General features: G+C 40.9%; 1 protein-coding gene across 1 annotated transcript in view; it reads left to right on the forward strand.

Annotated features, from left to right (window-relative positions):
• The window catches only part of LOC136434181 (sushi, von Willebrand factor type A, EGF and pentraxin domain-containing protein 1-like), a 30,461-nt gene that overhangs the window by 7,711 nt on the left and 2,359 nt on the right, over positions 1 to 20,391 (forward strand). The window contains exons 13-44 of the mRNA XM_066426947.1: positions 132 to 302; positions 845 to 1,015; positions 1,677 to 1,847; positions 2,416 to 2,586; positions 3,164 to 3,334; positions 3,742 to 3,912; positions 4,425 to 4,595; positions 5,401 to 5,577; positions 5,757 to 5,933; positions 6,207 to 6,377; positions 7,024 to 7,194; positions 7,556 to 7,726; positions 8,173 to 8,343; positions 8,644 to 8,814; positions 9,018 to 9,188; positions 9,676 to 9,846; positions 10,241 to 10,414; positions 11,228 to 11,398; positions 11,846 to 12,016; positions 12,501 to 12,671; positions 12,970 to 13,143; positions 13,564 to 13,734; positions 14,213 to 14,386; positions 14,993 to 15,169; positions 15,536 to 15,706; positions 16,202 to 16,372; positions 16,660 to 16,830; positions 17,263 to 17,436; positions 17,824 to 17,991; positions 18,240 to 18,416; positions 19,049 to 19,219; positions 19,824 to 20,075. Of these exons, the coding sequence (XP_066283044.1) occupies positions 132 to 302; positions 845 to 1,015; positions 1,677 to 1,847; positions 2,416 to 2,586; positions 3,164 to 3,334; positions 3,742 to 3,912; positions 4,425 to 4,595; positions 5,401 to 5,577; positions 5,757 to 5,933; positions 6,207 to 6,377; positions 7,024 to 7,194; positions 7,556 to 7,726; positions 8,173 to 8,343; positions 8,644 to 8,814; positions 9,018 to 9,188; positions 9,676 to 9,846; positions 10,241 to 10,414; positions 11,228 to 11,398; positions 11,846 to 12,016; positions 12,501 to 12,671; positions 12,970 to 13,143; positions 13,564 to 13,734; positions 14,213 to 14,386; positions 14,993 to 15,169; positions 15,536 to 15,706; positions 16,202 to 16,372; positions 16,660 to 16,830; positions 17,263 to 17,436; positions 17,824 to 17,991; positions 18,240 to 18,416; positions 19,049 to 19,219; positions 19,824 to 20,075 (5,586 nt within the window). The remainder of the gene's footprint in view (positions 1 to 131; positions 303 to 844; positions 1,016 to 1,676; positions 1,848 to 2,415; positions 2,587 to 3,163; positions 3,335 to 3,741; positions 3,913 to 4,424; positions 4,596 to 5,400; positions 5,578 to 5,756; positions 5,934 to 6,206; positions 6,378 to 7,023; positions 7,195 to 7,555; positions 7,727 to 8,172; positions 8,344 to 8,643; positions 8,815 to 9,017; positions 9,189 to 9,675; positions 9,847 to 10,240; positions 10,415 to 11,227; positions 11,399 to 11,845; positions 12,017 to 12,500; positions 12,672 to 12,969; positions 13,144 to 13,563; positions 13,735 to 14,212; positions 14,387 to 14,992; positions 15,170 to 15,535; positions 15,707 to 16,201; positions 16,373 to 16,659; positions 16,831 to 17,262; positions 17,437 to 17,823; positions 17,992 to 18,239; positions 18,417 to 19,048; positions 19,220 to 19,823; positions 20,076 to 20,391) is intronic.

The raw sequence follows: 20,391 nt of genomic DNA on the forward strand, positions 1-20,391 counted from the left end.
CGGTGAAACGGTTGCCACATTTCTACATATACAGTATTGCATATCATCGAAAGGTTAATTGATTGATTGACACCAACATCAGAAAGGTGGGCATTATGATCAGATAGAATATTTGCCTTTTTTTTCAACAGAGATCAAATGCCCTTCTGTGAGTGCACCAGCGAATGGCTACATGGTGGGAGACATAGAGTTCGGTGACCAGCTACAGTTCTCCTGTAGTCCCGGTCATCAACTGGTTGGTAGCAGCACGCTGACGTGCCAGGAAGATCAGACGTGGGACGGGACTCCGCCAACCTGCGATCGTGAGTTTGAAACTCGCTACTGATTGTTACATCCTTAAATGATATACATGTAGAAAAATATGTCAAACAGTGGTAGATTTGAGGTATAGGTAACATCTACTAAGTTTTGACATTCCACCAGGGTACATAATTCGGCCACCCTAAAAGAAACGTCCATATGTTCAACCCAACATCCCCGTATAATGCACTCCTGTATATCTTAACTGTGCATAACTGGTGTCTGTGTGTGTGTGTGTGTGTGTGTGTGTGTGTGTGTGTGTGTGTGTGTGTGTGTGTGTGTGTGTGTGTGTGTGTGTGTGCTGCACTAGAGATATCTCAAACACACTGTTTTGTAAAGTTTCTGATTTATGTAACCCGGCGGATTGATGTTAATGGAAGTTATTGGTAGAATGCTTTTGCATGATCCATTCCAAAAATTTTGACTATTTCAAGTTAGATAAGGGGTGACAGCTTTATTTTTCATTGTATATACTTGAACATTTCTTACAAATGCATTGAGCTACATGTGACCGTGATGTTAAATGTTTTCTTTTCTCTATCAGCCATTCAGTGTCCACCCCTGCAGCCTCCACAGAATGGCCAAGTCAGCGGCGGTAGCTCCTATGGGGACACAAACACCTACACATGTGACATTGGTTACCTTCTGTTTGGGGACAGCACCAGTGACTGCCTCAGTACTGGTACCTGGAGCTCACAGCCACCTCAGTGTACACGTAAGTCACAAATCTGCTGTGGATGTGTTGATGGTGTGAGGAAGAATTGTCTCTCTTGCCATGTTGAATGTCTACATTTTTTTCCCACAGAAAATGCCCAAAGAGAACATAATATATCAGTTCATAATGTTATTTTGTACCATAGTCCATTCTTTCTTTTACATTGTAAAGTAAGACACACTCAGGTTTTACCAGTCTATTTTACATTTTCACACATTTTTTTTGATACAAGTTATAACTTGTGACACTTACCCTAAAGTCTTGAATAATAGAAAAAGACATGATAGAATTTTCAAACACAAGGTCTCAATGCCCTAATGCAGTTTTGCATTTCTTTGTTGGCATTTTTAAATGTAGCATGATCTATTCTCAGACTGTAATGTTGGTCTCCCACCAACATACTCTGTCCTTGGTGCTGAACTGGCTTGTAGCACATGATACACTCTTTTAAGTCACATTGAATGTATCTTCATGGTTACTTTTGGATAATTTTCTGTCATTAGATATAGCCTGATGCATTAAGAGTATTTCCTATGTTTGTTCAGATGTATGGTTGGTGATTGTTGGAAAAAAACAACATTGGCTGCATTAAGTATTCAGTAGTGATTATACTGTACTATCGCTGTCAGCATTGTTACAAACTCTTGTTTCTCTTCATTAGTCAAAACCTGCCCACCGCTGACAGCCCCCACTCACGGTAGCGTGGTAGGCGGGAACAACTACGGAGACGTAGCCAACTACACCTGCGACCCGGGCTATGACCTTGTCGGGGTTCCGTCGCAGACATGTCAGGACAACCAGCACTGGAGTGGGACAGCACCATCCTGTCTGAGTATGTACACATACTGTAAATGTTGACATGTTCACGGTGGTTTAACGATCACAGTTTTTTAAAGGGACCTTTTCCACGAACTTGAAGCCACAGTGAAAATGCTTGTTCTGTCTTCTGCTTGCTTACCCCCTTGTTTCAACTGGGAACTTAAATCCACCGAAAACACTCCATTTTCTCCCTACCACAAAATTTAATCCCCGGAATCTTAAATGCACTAAACTGTTACTGTAACAATATTTACTGATGGCAAAGATACATAAACTGATATCTTTTTCTTTTGATATAATACCTATTTTGGCCCAAGAACATTTGGTTCTTATCATTTTGCTAAACACAACTTGATTAATTAACGCTAATTAAGTTATAAGATTAATGAATAAGCAGTGATTAAAGCATTAAAAGATGATCTTTCACGCATCCAGATTTCACTATAAAAAGGCTTTCTACACGATGGACATAATTTGGTACCACAATAACAATAAGTTCTATGTTAAAGTTATTTTTGTGCTTCTGACTTCTTATGTTCACCCAGTTCTAACACTAAACCTATTGCCAACTCTGTATCTAGAAATGGAGTGTGCTATCCTGGACGCCCCTCTACACGGAACAGTCAGCGGCACCAACTTTGTGGGTGACACCGTGACCTTTGCCTGTGACCCCGGGTACGAGGTCACCGGTTCGTCCAACAGAACCTGTCAATCAACTCTGGTCTGGTCGGGAAAACAACCAATCTGCACAAGTGAGCCTCAAATCTTAGTTTGATTTTCCTCCCGTGATGTTTCATGAGTCCATTTGCCATGTTGCATAACATTATGTGCAGAACAATATGACAGGTCAAATCAGCCATACTAACATTTGGGACAAGCATTATAAGTCTACTACAAGAGGGTTTTGGTGCAAATCTTGCACCGCTTTAGAAAGACCACTAATCATAAGGGAATTAGACATTGTATTAGGTTTGGGGCTTGCTCTTTGTATGTACAGTCAAACTTGGTCTCAAAAACCACTCCAGTTAAACTAAAGGAAAGTGGTTGGTTACTGGGGATGGTTGCTTCACACAAGAGGGTCTTAACTTATGTAAAATTAGGTGGGACTGTTTGTATGTGGCTTATGACCGGAAACAGTTGGCTGCACCAGGTTGTTGGCCAACTGGTTTTACTGTAGTTCTGTTCTACATTCCTTCCTCAAAAGGCTATATTTTGAGACTAGCAGCTGATACACAACCCACTGCTTCTTGTCTTCATGATTAGTCTCATCAAATCAATGACTATTTCTATCTTTAAACAATGATTATGTTCCTCATCATGCGTTCACAGAGACACAGTGTCAGCTCTTCAGCACCCTGGCCAATGGACACATAATGGGCGGGAATGAGTACCTGGACCAGCTACAGTTCCACTGCAGCGCCGGTTATCAGTTAGTAGGAAGCAGCACCCTGACTTGTCATGCTGATCAGACGTGGAGTGATGCAGCACCAACTTGCACTCGTGAGTTTTCTAATACCGGTAGTTCGTATGAAAAGTAGCCACATGATATGGGCAAAAATACAAGTTATGTGCTTAATTTCTTTAGGAAAACATCCAGTGAATGAACTCATATCATTGTCAAGAGACAGACTTCACTTGTACTTTTGAGTTTAAAAAGCTTTTTTTGGTCTGTAAGTAATGATTGCAATTGCAAATGGATGAGGTTCTGACTGGGTCACTACTATTACACTATAGTACTGAACCAGTAACTTTTTCCATACTTTTAGAAGTCTTACAAAAATTAGTGACTTAAAGACATGTGTTGATTTAAAACCTCTTAGTGCTCATCAGCTATAATGAATTGTAGTTCTCATTGGCATTGACACTGTGAATATCATTTTGAGTGACCATATTTTCTCTTGTATCAGGAGTCCAGTGCCCTGCTTTGCAGTCTCCACTAAATGGTGTTGTGACTGAGGGGAACCTTTTCGGTAACACAGCCACCTACACCTGTGATGTTGGATACCTCCTGAGTGGTGTCAGCACCAGCACATGCCTCAGTACAGGTGCCTGGACCAGTCAGGCTCCCCAGTGTACATGTAAGTCCTTATTGTTACTAATTTACATTAAGAGAAAAGGCTCCATACCTGAGGTGTTACCAATAAAAACCCTTTCCAGTTGAGTTTCTTAGTCAATACTTAAGTCAACTTGCCATTGATTTACATGGCATTTAACCGTCAGCCTACTAAGATAGCCATTTGGCTCCAAATTTGTACTGGTTATGGGGTTAGGCAGCAGGGAGAAGGTTGAGAGAAAAGGCTCCACCCCTGAGGTGTCACCAAAAAAGCTTTGCAGTTGACTTTCCTTATTCACTATCATTCACTTATAATGTTAGCAAATAGCAATAGTTGTCAATTTTTTAGTAGAACATGTATCAGAAATGTGTATCTGTTTTTTTTCCTCAGAAAAATACATTTCCATCTGCTTGTCAATATTGTAATCAAAATTGTTGCTGTTGATAGTTTTTCTTGCTAAAATTCAAATATTTACACTTCAAATACCATAATGTTCTATTCCAAAATGCATCACCCAATATTTTCTCCCTATATAGTGAAGACTTGCCAGCCACTACTGGCTCCAGATCACGGCACAGTGGCAGGTGGAAAAAACTACGGAAACGTTGTCACCTACAGCTGCAATGTCGGCTACGACCTGATCGGAAACCCCACCCAGACATGTCAGGACAACCAGCAGTGGACTGGCACTCTACCAACTTGTCAAAGTATGCATGATTTAATAAATTCATTAACTGATTTAGTATTACATATTTGCCCGCAACAAACTCCTTCCACTTTTTGCCCCCACCTTACCACTTACCTCCCATGCAAAAAAAATCTGCTTTGCCCCCCCCTCATTCCTCTTCCCCAATGTTTGGCCCCCGCCCTTCTGCTTTGCCCCCATTGGTCGCCATCAACCGGCATTGTACATAATCGACATGAAAATTGTGTTGAAAGTAACAAAAATGGCTGTGTCACATAATGTAAGGTAGCCGGAGCTCTGTTACATATTCTGGATCACCTTTCTGCTAAGTGGATATTGAGTAAATCCTTTTCAGTCTGAATTGAAAAAAAATACCTGAAATGGTAATATCGCTGCACACGTATAGCTTAAAAATCAGTTGGTACATATACCTCTTGATATTTATCTTAATTGCATGCAGTCTAAATGCCATGAGAGAATATTCTATACTTGTCCAGAGCTATGATGCTCTTGCCTTAAAAAACATTAGCATGATCTATTCTAGATCTCTCATTGACAGACCCTGTCCTTGGTGCTGAACTAGGTTTTAGGATGTGAAATCCTTTTTTCTGAAGTCATTTGAATTTGTCATGATATTGGTTAATTTTGAGGTCATTTTCTATCAGCAAAGAAGCACACCACATTCTATGAACACAAAGAACACATTTTGTTTAACATTAGCTGCAATATGCTATTAACATGTTTTCAAACGATAAACATCTTGATAAATAGTTATTACACATTGCAGTAAAACATATTCTGACTTTCACATCTTCTGTTCACTTCAGAGGTCCAGTGTGCCTTTCTGAGTGCGCCAAACAATGCACACATGACGGGGATGGGCTTTGAGTACAGCGATACCGTGCACTTTGACTGTTTACCAGGGTACGCTCTGACAGCGGGAGACACCGACCGAACTTGTCAAGCCGATGGCTTGTGGAGTGGTCTTCAGCCTTCCTGTACAGGTAAATAGATATCACACGTTTGTATCACATGCACTTAAATTTTGGAATCAGTGTCTTACACAAAAATGCAAAAATGTTTTAGTGACATCCATTGAGACTTCGCAGATGCAGAGGTAAAATTGTACAGAGGGTTTTGCCTTATAAAGTTGTTTTAAACACATCATTTTTCTCTTTTGCAGAGAATGAATGTCCTCAGCTTGATACACCTATCAATGGCCAGGTTTATGGTCAAAACCACTACAATGATGTGGCAGTCTTCTCCTGCAATGATGGATATGAACTGGTTGGTGGTGACATGGTGCGAGAGTGCAATGCAGTTACCGGCACATGGACCGGAATTCAGCCTTCTTGTCAACGTAATTGTGTATTATATACTATGAATTTTTCCTAGAAATGTAGATAGAGAGAAACATTAGTTCATGAAAGGTTGTTTGATATACTGTACGTAAGGTCTGCATTCGTTCAACTGACTTGACCTTTTTCCTCACTGACAGATCCTGATTGCCAACAATGTTACATTAGTTTGAATTTCTGTCAATGAGATATAGCAGAAATATATTAAAGATAAATCTACCTATGATACCGTTTGGCTTTCACTTGACTTTGTCTTTTTATGATATCCTATACAGGAAAAGAGTGCCCCACACTGTCAACTCCAAGTAACGGTTTCATGTCTGGCGGGAACTTCTACGGTGATCAGATGACCTTCACATGTAGTTCCGGGTACGAGATCACCGGAAGTGCAGTCTTGACCTGTCAGGAAAACCAACAGTGGAGTGTAACTCAACCGACGTGTGAACGTGAGTGCACACTTACCTTCAACTTCATGGCATCTTAAGTTTGAATTCCAAGGATTTGAATAGAACTTGTTACCTGGGTCTTCTGGTAATCCCGATGGCAAGTATAGTCCCATAGCGTTTTTCAGGCCATGGGGGCAATGGGCTGTTATCAACATGTGTCCTGGGCATGGTATTTGAAGGTGGAGCCCATCCCTCTCCTTCCACAGCTGTTTCTCCCCTGAACTGGAGTCAGGTACTCATTTTTTCAGCTGGGTGGAGTGAGAAAAGTTGTGTTAGGTGCCTTCTCCAATGGATTAATGTCTAGCCAGGAATGTCAGGAATTGAACCCTTGACCTCTGAATTTTGTGTCCGCAAGTCACTTAACCAGTCATTCTGATAATGATTCTATTACAAATCATGATATAAGAATCTGATTCACATGAGGAAATGGACAGTCAAAATTACTAGAAAATATACCGTGAAGAACATCTATTCAGTTTTATATGTTATCACTACATTATATACTGATGTTTTTGATGGTTGATTTGGATAATCAAATTTACCATTTTGCCTTATCCCAATTTTTTCTGATATCAAAAATTGTGTTTGAATCATTGGTTAGCTTTCTTCATTCCCTTATATTATACACTTACATTATACACATTAGGGATCCATTGTCCGCTGTTGAGTCCCATAGCCGATGGACAGATGAGTGGAGGTCATGTGTTTGGCGACCAGGTCACATTTGTGTGCAACTCTGGTTATGATCTCAACGGAAGCTCCTCTCGGACCTGCCAAGCAGACGGGACATGGTCTGGAATCCAGCCAGTTTGTGACCGTAAGTTGGAATTCAGAATTCTACAATTTTTTTCAAAGGAGGATATTGACATGCATTTTTAGAAATCAGTGTTGACGCAAAAAAATTAAGCAACGATGTTAGCCATAATGATTGCATGTTCAATTTCTTTAATAAGAAGCATAAACATTTCAGGTGGGTGAATGAAAGTCTCTTAGAGCATCAAGGTAAAAATTGGATAGTGTAAACTTTGAAATGTTTATTTGCATATTTCCATTGTGTCACTTCTACAGGATTGTTCCACTGCAGGAACCTATCTAGTACGATCCTATTGCAAAATTAAGTCCCCTCAAAAAACAATGAATTTACAGTAAATGATTTGATATTTCCACGTTTGTTCTAGGCCTGAAGTGCCCAGACGTGTCAGACCCTGCCCACGGCTCAGTGACTGGAGGGTTGTATCTAGGTGATACAGTGGCATACACCTGTGACTCTGGGTATGAACTGCATGGAGCTCCCATCCAGATATGTCAGTCTGACCAGACATGGAGTGGCACTCAGCCAAGATGCAACAGTAAATATGGATTTATTTCTTAGAGCTCAATCACATTCATTTTACAATTGTCGCACGATTGCAAACTGAGTGCATTCTTAGAATAGTCATGCAATATGTCCTGCAAAATTCAGCTGTCTTGTAATGAAAAAGGCTCGCTTAGATCATTGTCGTAGCTTGCTCTAACATTCCATGGCATCAAATAGTACAACAACTTACGATGAATGTGAACAATACTGAACATGACAGGATAAAATTGATCTGCTGACAAGAACTGATTCCTTTATTCCTTTATTTTTGGTACATTCAACCCTTTTCTAATTACAGCTGAGTAACAAGATGTAATAAGACTAATTTTGTTCAGGAATGAGGCAAGATTGCAGAGGATAATATGAAGTGCTGGGCACATCATGGTATTCTGTAGCTAACTGTGATAACGCCTCTATATCGTTTCTTTCTGATGCTAGGAAAGCAATGCTCGACTCTTGACCCCCCTCTGAACGGGAAAGTTAATGGTTCCAACCTGTATGGAGACACGGTAACATTCACCTGCAATGTTGGGTTCGACCTGGTCGGTGACCAAATAAGGACCTGTCAGAGTGACCAGCAGTGGAGTGGAACACAGCCATACTGTCAAAGTAAGTTAATTCCATCAATTCTCCCCTGCCCTTGGTGCTGATTGGTTGTCAACAGCTTTGTGGAATTTGTCTCATATGTTGATTGGCCTGCTCTAGTGCAGTTGTTACCATCTCTGTCGTTGGTGCTGATTGCATGGCAATAACTCAATGCAAGGTTTCCCCATAGAACTTATTGGCTTTCTTCATTACGGCCAGTGCTGTCCCTGTCCTTGGTGCTGATTGGCTGGTGAGGTAGCAGCTCAGTGCTGTGCATCCCAAAGGGTGATTGACTTTAACCTTTGATCTTATGTATCCTTATAGAGCAAGAATGCACCCAGCTACAAGCCCCCAGCCACGGCACGATGTCAGGTGGCACTTTCTATGGCAATCAGATGACCTTCACATGTGATCCCGGGTACGAGATCTTCGGAAGTGCGGTCTTGACCTGTCAGGGGAATCAACAGTGGAGTGGAACCCCACCCACGTGTACAAGTGGGTACTACTCTTTCTTTAATACTTTCAAAATTTTGTATGTCTATAACGCTGCAAACTTAACTACAAAGCGTTGTTGTTATTGTCAGGTCCATGTAACTGTAGCTCTTGCTCAATGCCTCTATAGTTCTTCAAAAGTTGCAGCCTGAGAAAATTCTTTATTTTCTGACTAACATCCTCCAATCTGTTTCTTTTCAAAACAGTGATAACATGTCCGCCTCTAAGTCCGGTGAGTAACGGTCAGATGAGTGGCGGCAACTCTTACGGAGATCAGGTGATGTTTGTGTGTGATGTCGGGTACAGTCTAAGTGGGAGCCCAGCACGTACCTGCCAGGCAGACGGAACATGGTCAGGAACCCAGCCAGTCTGCAACCGTAAGTGGATCTTGGTTAGAATGTATGTATTTCACATTTGTAGAGCACAGGACAAGTATTACAAGTGCTTATGGAACCAAAAGGCAATATTTTCTGATTATATTCACAAAAAAGCATTCTTCGATTCTCAAAATTTCACCGCTCCTGTTATTGAACATCAAAAATCCTCATCGCACCATCAAAAATACATATGGGTCCAGATATTTGCCACATGGTTATCAAGTCATAAGTTAATTGTTTGGTAATGGTATCAAAGCAAACACTACAGCTTATTTGGAAACTGTTACCTCTGTTTGCCAAAAAAACAACATATTTTTGAGAAGCAAGCAACTGTTCATCATTGTAATCACATACAATTCCAAGATATATGTATTTTGATGAATATTTTTACAGGTTTTCAAAAGTACATTGAACTTCTTATCCTTGCCACAATCAACCTTCATACTCTATACATGATGATATATTAGTTATCTTTTGCTATGTTCAGAAATTAAGTGCCCTGATCTGGTAACACCCCTGCACGGGTCTCTGACCGGAGCAACATATGTCGGTGACACTGTGACATACTCCTGTGATACTGGGTATGAACTGGTCGGGACGTCTTTCCAGACATGCGAAATTACTCAGACATGGACTAATGCAAAACCAACATGCACAAGTAAGTATGATTGGTGCATGGTAACATTAATTGAGAGACATTGTTAGATTTGCATATTATATTTACTGTTAATACCTACTACTAGGCTTCTTGATTAATCCTTTCTTGCTAAGCTTAAACAAATTCAGATGCATACAGTAGATGGCCAACAACACATAGACTGTTATTTGGCAGGTTGTTGTAGTTTATAGCATTCTCAGACTTATTTTAAAAAAAGCAATTCCTACGAAATGATGATTTTTATGGAATGAGGTTTTCTTAATTCTTCTGGAAATTTTGCCTTGGAGTCATTGTTGTAGTACAGTGTAGTAAGGCAAAATGCAAATGTTGTTTGAATACTGACAGCACAATTCTTTCCAACATTAACCTTGTTTTCTTGCTTGTATTTTGACAGGAGTGGCATGCCAGAAGCTGGACCCTCCTACTAATGGCATTATAAATGGAACCAGCAACCTGTATGGAGACACAGTGACATTTGAATGCAATGTTGGGTATCAGCTGGTAGGCAGCCAAACCCTGACCTGTCAGAGTGACCAGCAGTGGAGTGGAGCACCACCTTACTGTGAAAGTAAGAAAGATTCCTTTTGAATTGAAACTCTGTGACAGAAATGTCATCTGCAAATGTTGTTGTTCCAGCCGCGCTGGGGATACCCCGTGTGACATCACTTCCGGTCCAGCCGCACGTTTGAGGAATGTGAGACGGAGGTGCACTTTTCATGTAATGTTCACAAAATAGGGGGGCTTGGTCAAAACAGACTTTATTTCCGTGTTACACATGGTTAACCCCATTTACTGCTAATATGTCCCATACCCTGTTGCATGGGGGCTTAAAAATTTGATAAAGTTAATCTATACACATGATAAACAAGCCACAAATTTTCATAAATGTTAAAGTTGTTATAAACTGACACATGATCTTGATCTAAGATAATCAATTGTCTTCAATGACCTGGTGCTTTATCATAAGCACATTCCACTGCAAAAAAGGACCTGGAGTTTTGTTGTGAGAAAATTTTTCTCATATGAAAAAGTTGGAGACCATCTCCGTTTCGATAGCCCTGGGCCACACTGAGGTGCAATCACTATAGCAGGGGGCTACTCTACTGGCAGTGGAGTATGTTTTTAACTTCCCTTACACTGTTTCAGAAGTATGTCCCATTTTCTTGTTACAAGTCTTTGGTATGACTCTATTCACCTCTTATCCAGATGTGTCCACACCCGGGCGCAAACTCGGGCCCTCTGGCTCCTCATAAATCATATCATTTGTGGTCACAGAGGCGCAAGCCACTACATCGCAAGGCCACGGGTTCTCATATGATGTGCATAATATATATATATATACAGAGTGAGACTGACATGTACTATTGGTTATGTCATCTAGAAAAACAGTGCCCACCGCTGACAGCACCAGCATTTGGTTGGCTGACTCGCGGAAACTCCTACGGGGACAAGGTGACTATCGTGTGTGATGCTGGGTACACCGTCGTAGGTAGCGCCACGCTGACGTGCCAGGCTGACCAACAGTGGAGCGCACCACAGCCTTCGTGTCAAAGTACGTGGGAATGGTTATCTTTCATTGCAGTCGAGCTTGATCTGTTGTTATAAACCTTAAACCTAAGCTAGAACCTAACCTAATCTAATAAAATGCTCACTCTTCTTGAAAATAACATTAAACAGTTGATACGATTAACTGCTATCCAGCAAATGATATCTCTATGTTATTGATTGGTAAGGTCTCAACCAGATTAAGTATTGTTAGACAGAATATGAGGTTGCATGATGCATTGTAAAATTTAGCTTTTAACATTCTCCCTGCCACCTTATCCCATAAGCAATAGAGAATGGGTAGCAAAATGGCTACTTCATTGTGCTATGAAAGGTTAGCGTCTTTCAAGAATCTATTGGGGAAAAGTCTGTTTTATTTGCTCAAGTCTAACAGATTGGTTGATGATGATAGCAACTATATCATGACTTTTATGTATTTTTCTGTTATAATTAGGGACCCTGTGTCCTCCCCTGAGTCCGATATCGGATGGTCAAATGAGTGGCGGCAACTTCTTTGCTGACAAGGTGACCTTTGTGTGCAACTCTGGCTTTGATCTCGTTGGGAGCTCCGATCGGACCTGTCAAGCGGACGGCACATGGTCAGGCATCCAGCCTGTTTGCAACCGTGAGTGAAGTTCAAGCCATTTTTATCTGCAGGTGTTAGTAGAGATATAACACGGTGTATTCTGCATTACTCAAGGTTCCATCCCAACTGCGGGTCAGAGCGCCCGACGGTCAAAACATCTTATGTCATATACAAAAATTATACTCATCTGAGAAAACACACATTTCAATGCAAAATGCACCAGAAGTTGCAAAATTGGTAAGATTCCAATGTCCAAATCTAGTACTCGAATGTTCAACATTGGCTCACGTGAAGCATTCCATGGAAGGCTGTGGGATACAGATAGAAGCCAATGGGATACTGCCAAATACTGTAAATAAGATCAGTCCAGAACATCCGTATCGAATGATATCACAGCCCTGAGGTATGATGTAATACACGATACACATGTACTGAATCTAAAAACATCACATCTTAATCAGAAAAAGTCTGACTTCACCTTGAATTGAATTTTTTCAACCTTCCACACTGCCCCTGTTCGAAGGCACCAAGTGTCCTGATCTGGTTGCGCCAGCCCATGGGTCTGTAACAGCGGGAACACTTTATGGTGACACAGCAACATACAGCTGCCAAAGTGGGTACGAAATCGATGGCACAGCAATCAGGACATGCCAGGCTGATCAGACATGGAGCGGAATGGACCCAACCTGTACCAGTAAGCAACTCTGTTTTGTTGTAATTTGTTGTTGTTCAGTTGTTGCTGCTTATAAACATAAAATGTTGTCGACTTTTGCTGTGACTTTTAGGGTTTTACACTTCGGTACGTGGACTCTCATTGTGAGAATTTGTCTGCATTATTAAACTCTATGAATCAGATGAACAAATTTGAATGGACTTTGAACAAATAGTTATCTGATGTATTCTTCATTGTGTATGTACACCTGGGTTTTAAACCTTGCTGTCCCTGTCACCAGTACCAAGCAAATTGAAATAGACAACCTTCTTAATTTCAGGAAAGGAGTGCTCAACCTTGGACCCTCCCACCAATGGCGGAATCCAGGGGAATAGTAACCTGTTTGGGGACACAGTAACCTTCTTCTGCTTCTCTTTGTTTGAGTTGGTTGGCGACGCAACATTGACCTGTCAGAGTAACCAACAGTGGAGTGGGACAAAGCCATACTGTAAAAGTAGGGACATTAGTTTTCATGGAATGTGTTATATGTAATATAGGCAAATGCAAAAGTCTGGGTACACTCTAGTTTGCACAGTTTGGTTGTCACTCACTCACTTAAGACATCTATGGTAGTCTAGAAAGGGTTGCTGTATACGCTGGCTCATTGTAGATGATGGCTTGTTGAAAAAATTTCCCTCAGTTAAGCTGAAACTGTGTAATACATAGTATTTTGTTTTGAAGATCATAGGGGTCATGCTTGTAGCTTAGTTTTCTAAAACTGGTATTTGATTTAGACTACATATATGCTGTCTGTCATTCCTATCACACTTGTAATTTTAGAATGCTCTAAATGAATTAAACCAATATTGTTATTTTCTTGTTAGATATTCGCTTACAACACTAAAGATAGCCTCTTCTTTACCTTTCCATACAGAAAAAGAATGCCCACCGCTTCAGGCACCAAACAATGGAGGGATATCTGGATCCTTTTCTGTTATGGACCAGGTCACCTTTACATGTAACCCTGGGTATGAACTCAACGGTGATGCAACACTGTCCTGCTGGGCACACCAGGTGTGGAGTGGGACACCACCAACTTGTGACCGTATGTATATTTAGTTGACATGCCTTTGACATTTAGTAGTGCGTGTCAATCTCTAAATCATAAAAAGTCGGTATGAATTGTATTCAAGACAAATAAGGTACAGTAGTAAGGACCAGGTCTTGGCTGCTGTGTAATGAGGCATTGCTTTCAAATGGTCTTTAATCACTTATGGCTGCAAATAACTCCAAGTAAGTCCAAGCTATGAACTGAAATGAAACTGAATCTAGAAATTGCATTTTGACCACCTTTCCATAGCTTTAATGATACAACAAAGGTGCCAAAGTTTAGGCCTTTTTGAGATGGCCTCTTAGTCCTTATATTTGTATTTTGCCATGCAAAATTACAAGAGGTTTATTAAGGATTACAACTCTTACTACTTTTAATTACATTTAATGATCCCCATGAAGACCTATAACTGCCACCAGTATTTGTATGATCTGATTATTCAAACTTTTGGTATTGCTGTTTGTCCAATCAGGGATTAGCTGTCCAGCTCTGAACGCACCAACCGATGGCCAGATAAATGCAGGCAACAACTTTGTTGGAGACCAGGCGACGTTTGCCTGTGACCTTGGGTTTGCTCTGAATGGAAGCAGCTCTCGCACATGCCAGGCTGATGGAACATGGTCGGGAATCGAACCAATTTGTAACTGTGAGTTAGTGAACAATGTCTGTCAGACTCTGTCTAATACTAGTATTTGGCTTAGGACTTGATATATCAGTTTAACATATTAGCAGTTAGATTATAGGCAAATAGACTCAATGATTGTGTATTTTGTTTTGATATCACAGAACTTCAAACAGTACTAATTCTGGGACTAGTTCCACAGTTGATGTCTTTCTACCATTTATGGTTGAGGTATCATTGGTGACCGTATCTGATGCTCATCATCATCATCGGTCCTCCTCTTACGAGGTGCAGCAAGTGAAGTTTGTTCTCCAGAACTTCTTGTCATTCATTGCAGCAAGGAGTTCCTGTCCTTCCAAATTAGTTAATTAGTTTCTATGAGTTTCTTGAGAGTTGTGATTGGTCGACCAATCCTTCTGTTTGCGTTGCATGTATCTGATGCTACATGCATTTTTTGAATGTGAAAATCACTGAGAAATACATGACAAATCTTTATTGACACATCAAAGGTACAGCGACTTTTGTAAAGTCTACTACACATACAAACAGTCAAGTGGACACTGATGAATGAATCACTGAACCATCAGAAATTTATTTTTGTTAATTTTGTTCTAACTGACTTGCTCCTAGCCTTGAAGTGTCAGACCCTGAATACACCTACCCATGGGACTGTACACATGCTCGGAGGGTCATCATTTGGTGCCACTGCCACGTACTCCTGTGATGCTGGGTACGAGGTGGTCGGGACTCCCGTCAGGATGTGCCAAGCTAGCAGGACATGGAGTGGAAATGAACCAACTTGTGAAAGTAAGGGATTCGTTGTAATTAAAGTACCATCTTTAGAATTAGATTCTTTCAAAACTCTGGATGTCATTATGAAAAATTTGCTCAAAGGGTGTAAAAAAATTGGTAGTTCGAAAATCTGTTGTCAGATGCGCATTAACTTAGTTATAGTTAAGTGGTGCTTTCTCAGGACATTCATGACTATGATATTTTTCTTTTGTGGAATACAGGGTACAAGGGAATACACTAAACCAGACTGCATGTAGACTCTGACTGTAGTAGCTTACTTGGTTATCAATTAAAAGATTATGATGGCAGAATGGAGAAATTCAATGTATATCTTTAGACTAGTAGAGTCTATAACAAGATTCGTTAAACTTACCTTTACAGAAATATCATGTGTTACCCTGGCTGCTCCCCTAAATGGTGGGATCAGCGGGTTCAACCAGTACGGAGACACGGTGACATATGACTGCAGCACTGGGTTCCAGTTAGTGGGCGACCAGACACGGACCTGTCAGAGTGACCAGCAGTGGAGTGGAACACAGCCTTACTGCCAAAGTAAGTTAATTTCAGTTGCTAGTAAAGCGTAGACAATATTCACATCATTTAGCAAATCCACTGTTTTTGATATTGATTGGTTGTCAGTAGCTCAGCGGAATGTTTTGCATGTGTTGATTGGTCTATTCTAGAGTTGTTACCATCTCTGTCCTTGGTGCTGATTGGGTAGCAGGAACTCAATGCTAAGTTTCCCAAGTACATATTGGCTTCCAACATTATAACTAGTGTTGTCCATGTCCTTGGTGCTGATTAGCTGGTAGCAGCTCAGTGTTAGCCTTCTGAGATAGCTAGATGCTGATTGGCTGGTGATGTAGTAGCTTAGTGTTAGCTTTCATATATGGTAGTCCCACAATGATCTAATTTAAGATATGGCAGAACTTTACAATCATTCATTTTAATACTGGTGATTGAATTCTCTTAAAGAACAGACTGAACTGCTCCAAAAGAAGCAGAAATGCTATAAAACTTTAAACATCATTCTTGATCATCCATTAGGACTGCAGTGTCCACAGCTTGGTACGATCACAAACGGTGGCTACACAGGTGGGCTGTACTATGGTGACCATGCTTCCTTCACGTGTAATCCTGGGTATGACATTCAGGGGAATACCAGTGCAGTGTGCATGGACAACGGACAATGGAGCAATGCAGCACCTTCATGCATAGGTAAGCAGATAAAAATGCTCAACTTTAAACGAGATCAATGTAGTCTAGTTTCAACATTTATCCTTAGATTAACCCTCTCCCTGCTGCCTAACTCTGTAACCAATAGGGTGCCAAACGGCTGCTTCAGTGTGCTAAAGGTTAAGATTGATTTGCTAAAAAGTTCTGCATGCAAAAAAACTAGGATATGGAAAATATACCTCCATCCATACTGACCAAATTACAGACCATTGACTATCATGTCATCACACTCACTTTGATGTCTTTTGAACATTTTTTCAATCCTTTAGTACAAGAATGTCCTCCCCTGACAGCCCCAGCTGATGGTGCCATGAGTGGAACCTTCTTCGTGGGTGACAGGGTGACATTCTCCTGCAAGACTGGGTTTGACTTGGTGGGCAGCAATGTCATTGTGTGCCAGGCCACTCAAACATGGAGTGGAACTGAACCGAAATGTCAAAGTAAGATTTGATGTTTTCAATATCATAGTATTACTAGAATTCAATAAGTTGCTTTTAGATAGTAAATAGTCTTTTAGATAGTCTTTTTGGCATTCTGCCACAATTGAGAGAATGTAGAATATTAAAACAGATAATGATAATGACCAACTGATTTATTCAACCAACGTTTCGTTGACAATCTGTCATCTTCATCAAGGCAATTCTGACTGGTTCACAGTGCACTGCAGCACAGGTGTCGCTGCTTATGGATGCGTTCCCAAACGCAAAATTTATTATACACTGTTACAGGGAGCGACATTGACAATGGGGTCCCAAACGTACAGATGTGTAACACATAATAGTCTGTTTTTAAGTATGATAAGTCAATAAATTGTGACGTATTTTGGCTATGTCAATCTAACAGTATTTTTTTCGTCTCTCTTTGAAATAAAGGTGTTACTTGCAGCTCTCTCCTCGCCCCTGTGTATGGGAGTGTAAGAGCTCCAGGGAACACTTATGGCGACACAGCAACAATTTCATGTGAACCTGGATACGAGCTGATCGGTGACAGCGTCAGGACGTGTGAAGCCAGCGGACTGTGGAGTGGTTCCACGCCTCTTTGTCAAAGTGAGACAGTTATAACAATCAAGGAGAAAGCTATACGGCACTACTACTGAAACACCTGCTGCTATGCAGATATCACTAGGAATTTGAATTTTAAGTCATATATTTTCATAGGGTATTATTGATGAAAGAAAAAATGTCTACTCCTCCTGGTAATTAGTCATACATTATTTGTGATTATGATGGTGATAGAATGAATTACATTTTGCTGAATACAAATGAAAACATTTGACAATTTCACTTTCAGTTCACCCAATGCTCTATACAAGACATGCAATTGTGCAGAAATATGGTACTTACCATCAGTTCAAGATGCATTGTCCGAATGTATATCAGGAACATGATTTCCTTGTCTCCTCAACAGAAATAATTTCTCTTCCCTTCCAACAGGGAAATGCTGTAGTGCTCTGTCCGTTCCGTTTGGTGATTATGTGGGAACTATCTGCTACAACGACACTATCACCTTCAACTGTGACCCCGGCTACGAGATGTTTGGAGCGACGGGGGCAACATGTAACGAGACTGGTCATTGGGACACTGCAGTTCCCCAGTGTCAAAGTAAGTAAGCAGCTTTATGTCAAAGTTGACATTGTGTCTTATACATGTTATGGCATCTTGTCAAAGAGGTTTGGCATCATAGAAAATCGTAATTACAGTGAAATTGTGACATTATTTTTTTAAAGGAACATCGGTTAAAATGATGTTACAACAGCAGTCGTCTCTTTCTAAACGTCAAAACATGCCCACATACTCTACGTCGCCAATATGTTTTTTTAACACCGCTCTTGTTTCAAACTTTTGCCCAGAGGTGTGCTGTAACAGTTCCCCAGTGATCCCCAACGGCCAGCTGACTACTGCACGTGGCAACTGTTTCAATGATGTAGGTCTGGTAGACTGCTCGGTAGGCTACGTAAACTATGGAAACGACATCCTTTACTGCAACGCAAGTGGACAATGGGAGGGAAAGATGCCCCAATGTCAACGTAAGAACACAACGTTTTTTATGTCATTAAGTGATATACGTACATGTATAGAAATCATTGTATAGTCATGGCTTCTTTGAAATGAGACTGATTCAGAACTTGTCTATTGTGTACTGTATGTTGTAGGTGCATCAAATATATGCTTGCATGATAGCAAAGAGACTTTCAAATTGTCAAAAATGCCAAGTAGATTTTTTTTATATTCACCATGCAGGTTGTATTATTTCAGCCAGTAGGTACCCATGTGAGTAATGAGGCTGTTATAACGCACTCGAGGCACCTCCTCGAACACGGGACCCCCATTTTTCGTCTCTTCCGAAAGACGGTGCAGCTCCGACAAGGATACCCTACCCGGGATTCGATCCGGGGTCTCCGGAAACAGGAGGCTCAACTGCGAAGCCGCTACCAATTGAGCTACAGGGACATCCTATACTCGAAATCACAACTGTTTTATTGATCTTCTAAGGTTTAAAGACAGAAACAGCCAGAACGGACCATTTTGATTGATTTAGGAATTAGATTGTAGGAAAGCTTGAACCAAAAATTCTAAATTGTTCATCATGATTTCAATAGTTACTAAACTGTTTCTTTACTGCAGCATAACTGTTTGCTTGGTTCTATCTACCTTACAGAGATGTGCTGTGGAGACCCGGGGTCCATCCGAGATGGTGCAGTAAGCTTTACAGGAGAGTGCTACGGTGATGTTGCAACCTACTCATGTGACAACGGATTCACTCTCGTGGGCAATGCAACGTACACCTGTTCTGCAAGTGGTGACTGGGGACCATCGCCTTACTGTCAACGTGAGGAAAATAACAATTATGCTATGTCTATAGCAACATATAGATTACTCATATCAAACTATTGTACCTTATCATTAATCTCATTATTGTATTCAACATCAAATCGAAATATGTTGTCTTTTCTTTATGGGAAGGAAGAAGACTGTTTGGTTAAACTACCACAAAAAAAAATAATGTAAATATCAACATAAGTGGGGCAGGCTTGAAACAACTCTGTGGCCAACATTTTTCTGTCCCTGACCTGGAGACTTCTCTGGAGTTCAATGTATAGAGGGTTTTATTCAGACGAATATCTGCATGTGTTCTTTCTTGAAGCTGGACGTTAACCTTATGTGAATTCCGTTATAGTAGTTGAAATATTGTAGTTAAATCCCTTAACCCCCTCCCCACAAGTGTGGCAGTTCACGCATGCTTACTGAGCCCTTTAAATTCTGAAAAAAAACCTAACATTTTATGAATTAACCGCCTATCTGTCTTAACAAAAAGTTACATTTAACTTGGACTTTGGCCAGCATTACTGATTTTTAATATACTATTAGCTTAATGATTTATTGTACCCCTTTCAAATACTACTGATGCAGTCTTGCTGCCTTATCCCATTCAGCTTACAGCTTGTGTGACAGAACCACCCTGTCAGCTCCACACGGAGGCACCAAGATCTGTTTTGACAGCCCCCAGGGAACGGAACTCATAGAGTACTGCCAGATGCACTGCAACGCCGGGAAGGAGTATTCCAACCATAACGAGGCTCTGTATGAATGTAGCGCTGCAACCAGCTGGAAGTGGATGGTTCGTCGCTTTGTGCCAGGCGGCTTGAGCAGTTTCATCGATGTCAATGTTGGAGTGTGTTCTGCCGGTAAGGAATTAGGTTAACGTGGTGAAAATTTGTACTTAGGAACAAATACTCAATTTTGACAAATATGCCCCTGCAGTTCCAAGCAAGCTGCTAGGGGCCCAAACCTATCCTACTTCTTCATTACATGACAAGCTATATGCCACCAAACAGCAAAGACCATAGCACGTCCAGGTAAAAAGAGGCAGGACCCGTAAGTTCTGCTGCAGTACCAAAGTCACAGACCAGAGGTCCCAAAATAGACCTTTGTCTTCCCAACACCTACCCATCTACCAAATGGCATCATAATCCATCAATAGGTTCTTGAGCTATGCTGACT

This window comes from Branchiostoma lanceolatum, chromosome 4 (assembly GCF_035083965.1).
Source record: "Branchiostoma lanceolatum isolate klBraLanc5 chromosome 4, klBraLanc5.hap2, whole genome shotgun sequence".
Taxonomy (NCBI): Eukaryota; Metazoa; Chordata; class Leptocardii; order Amphioxiformes; family Branchiostomatidae; genus Branchiostoma; species Branchiostoma lanceolatum.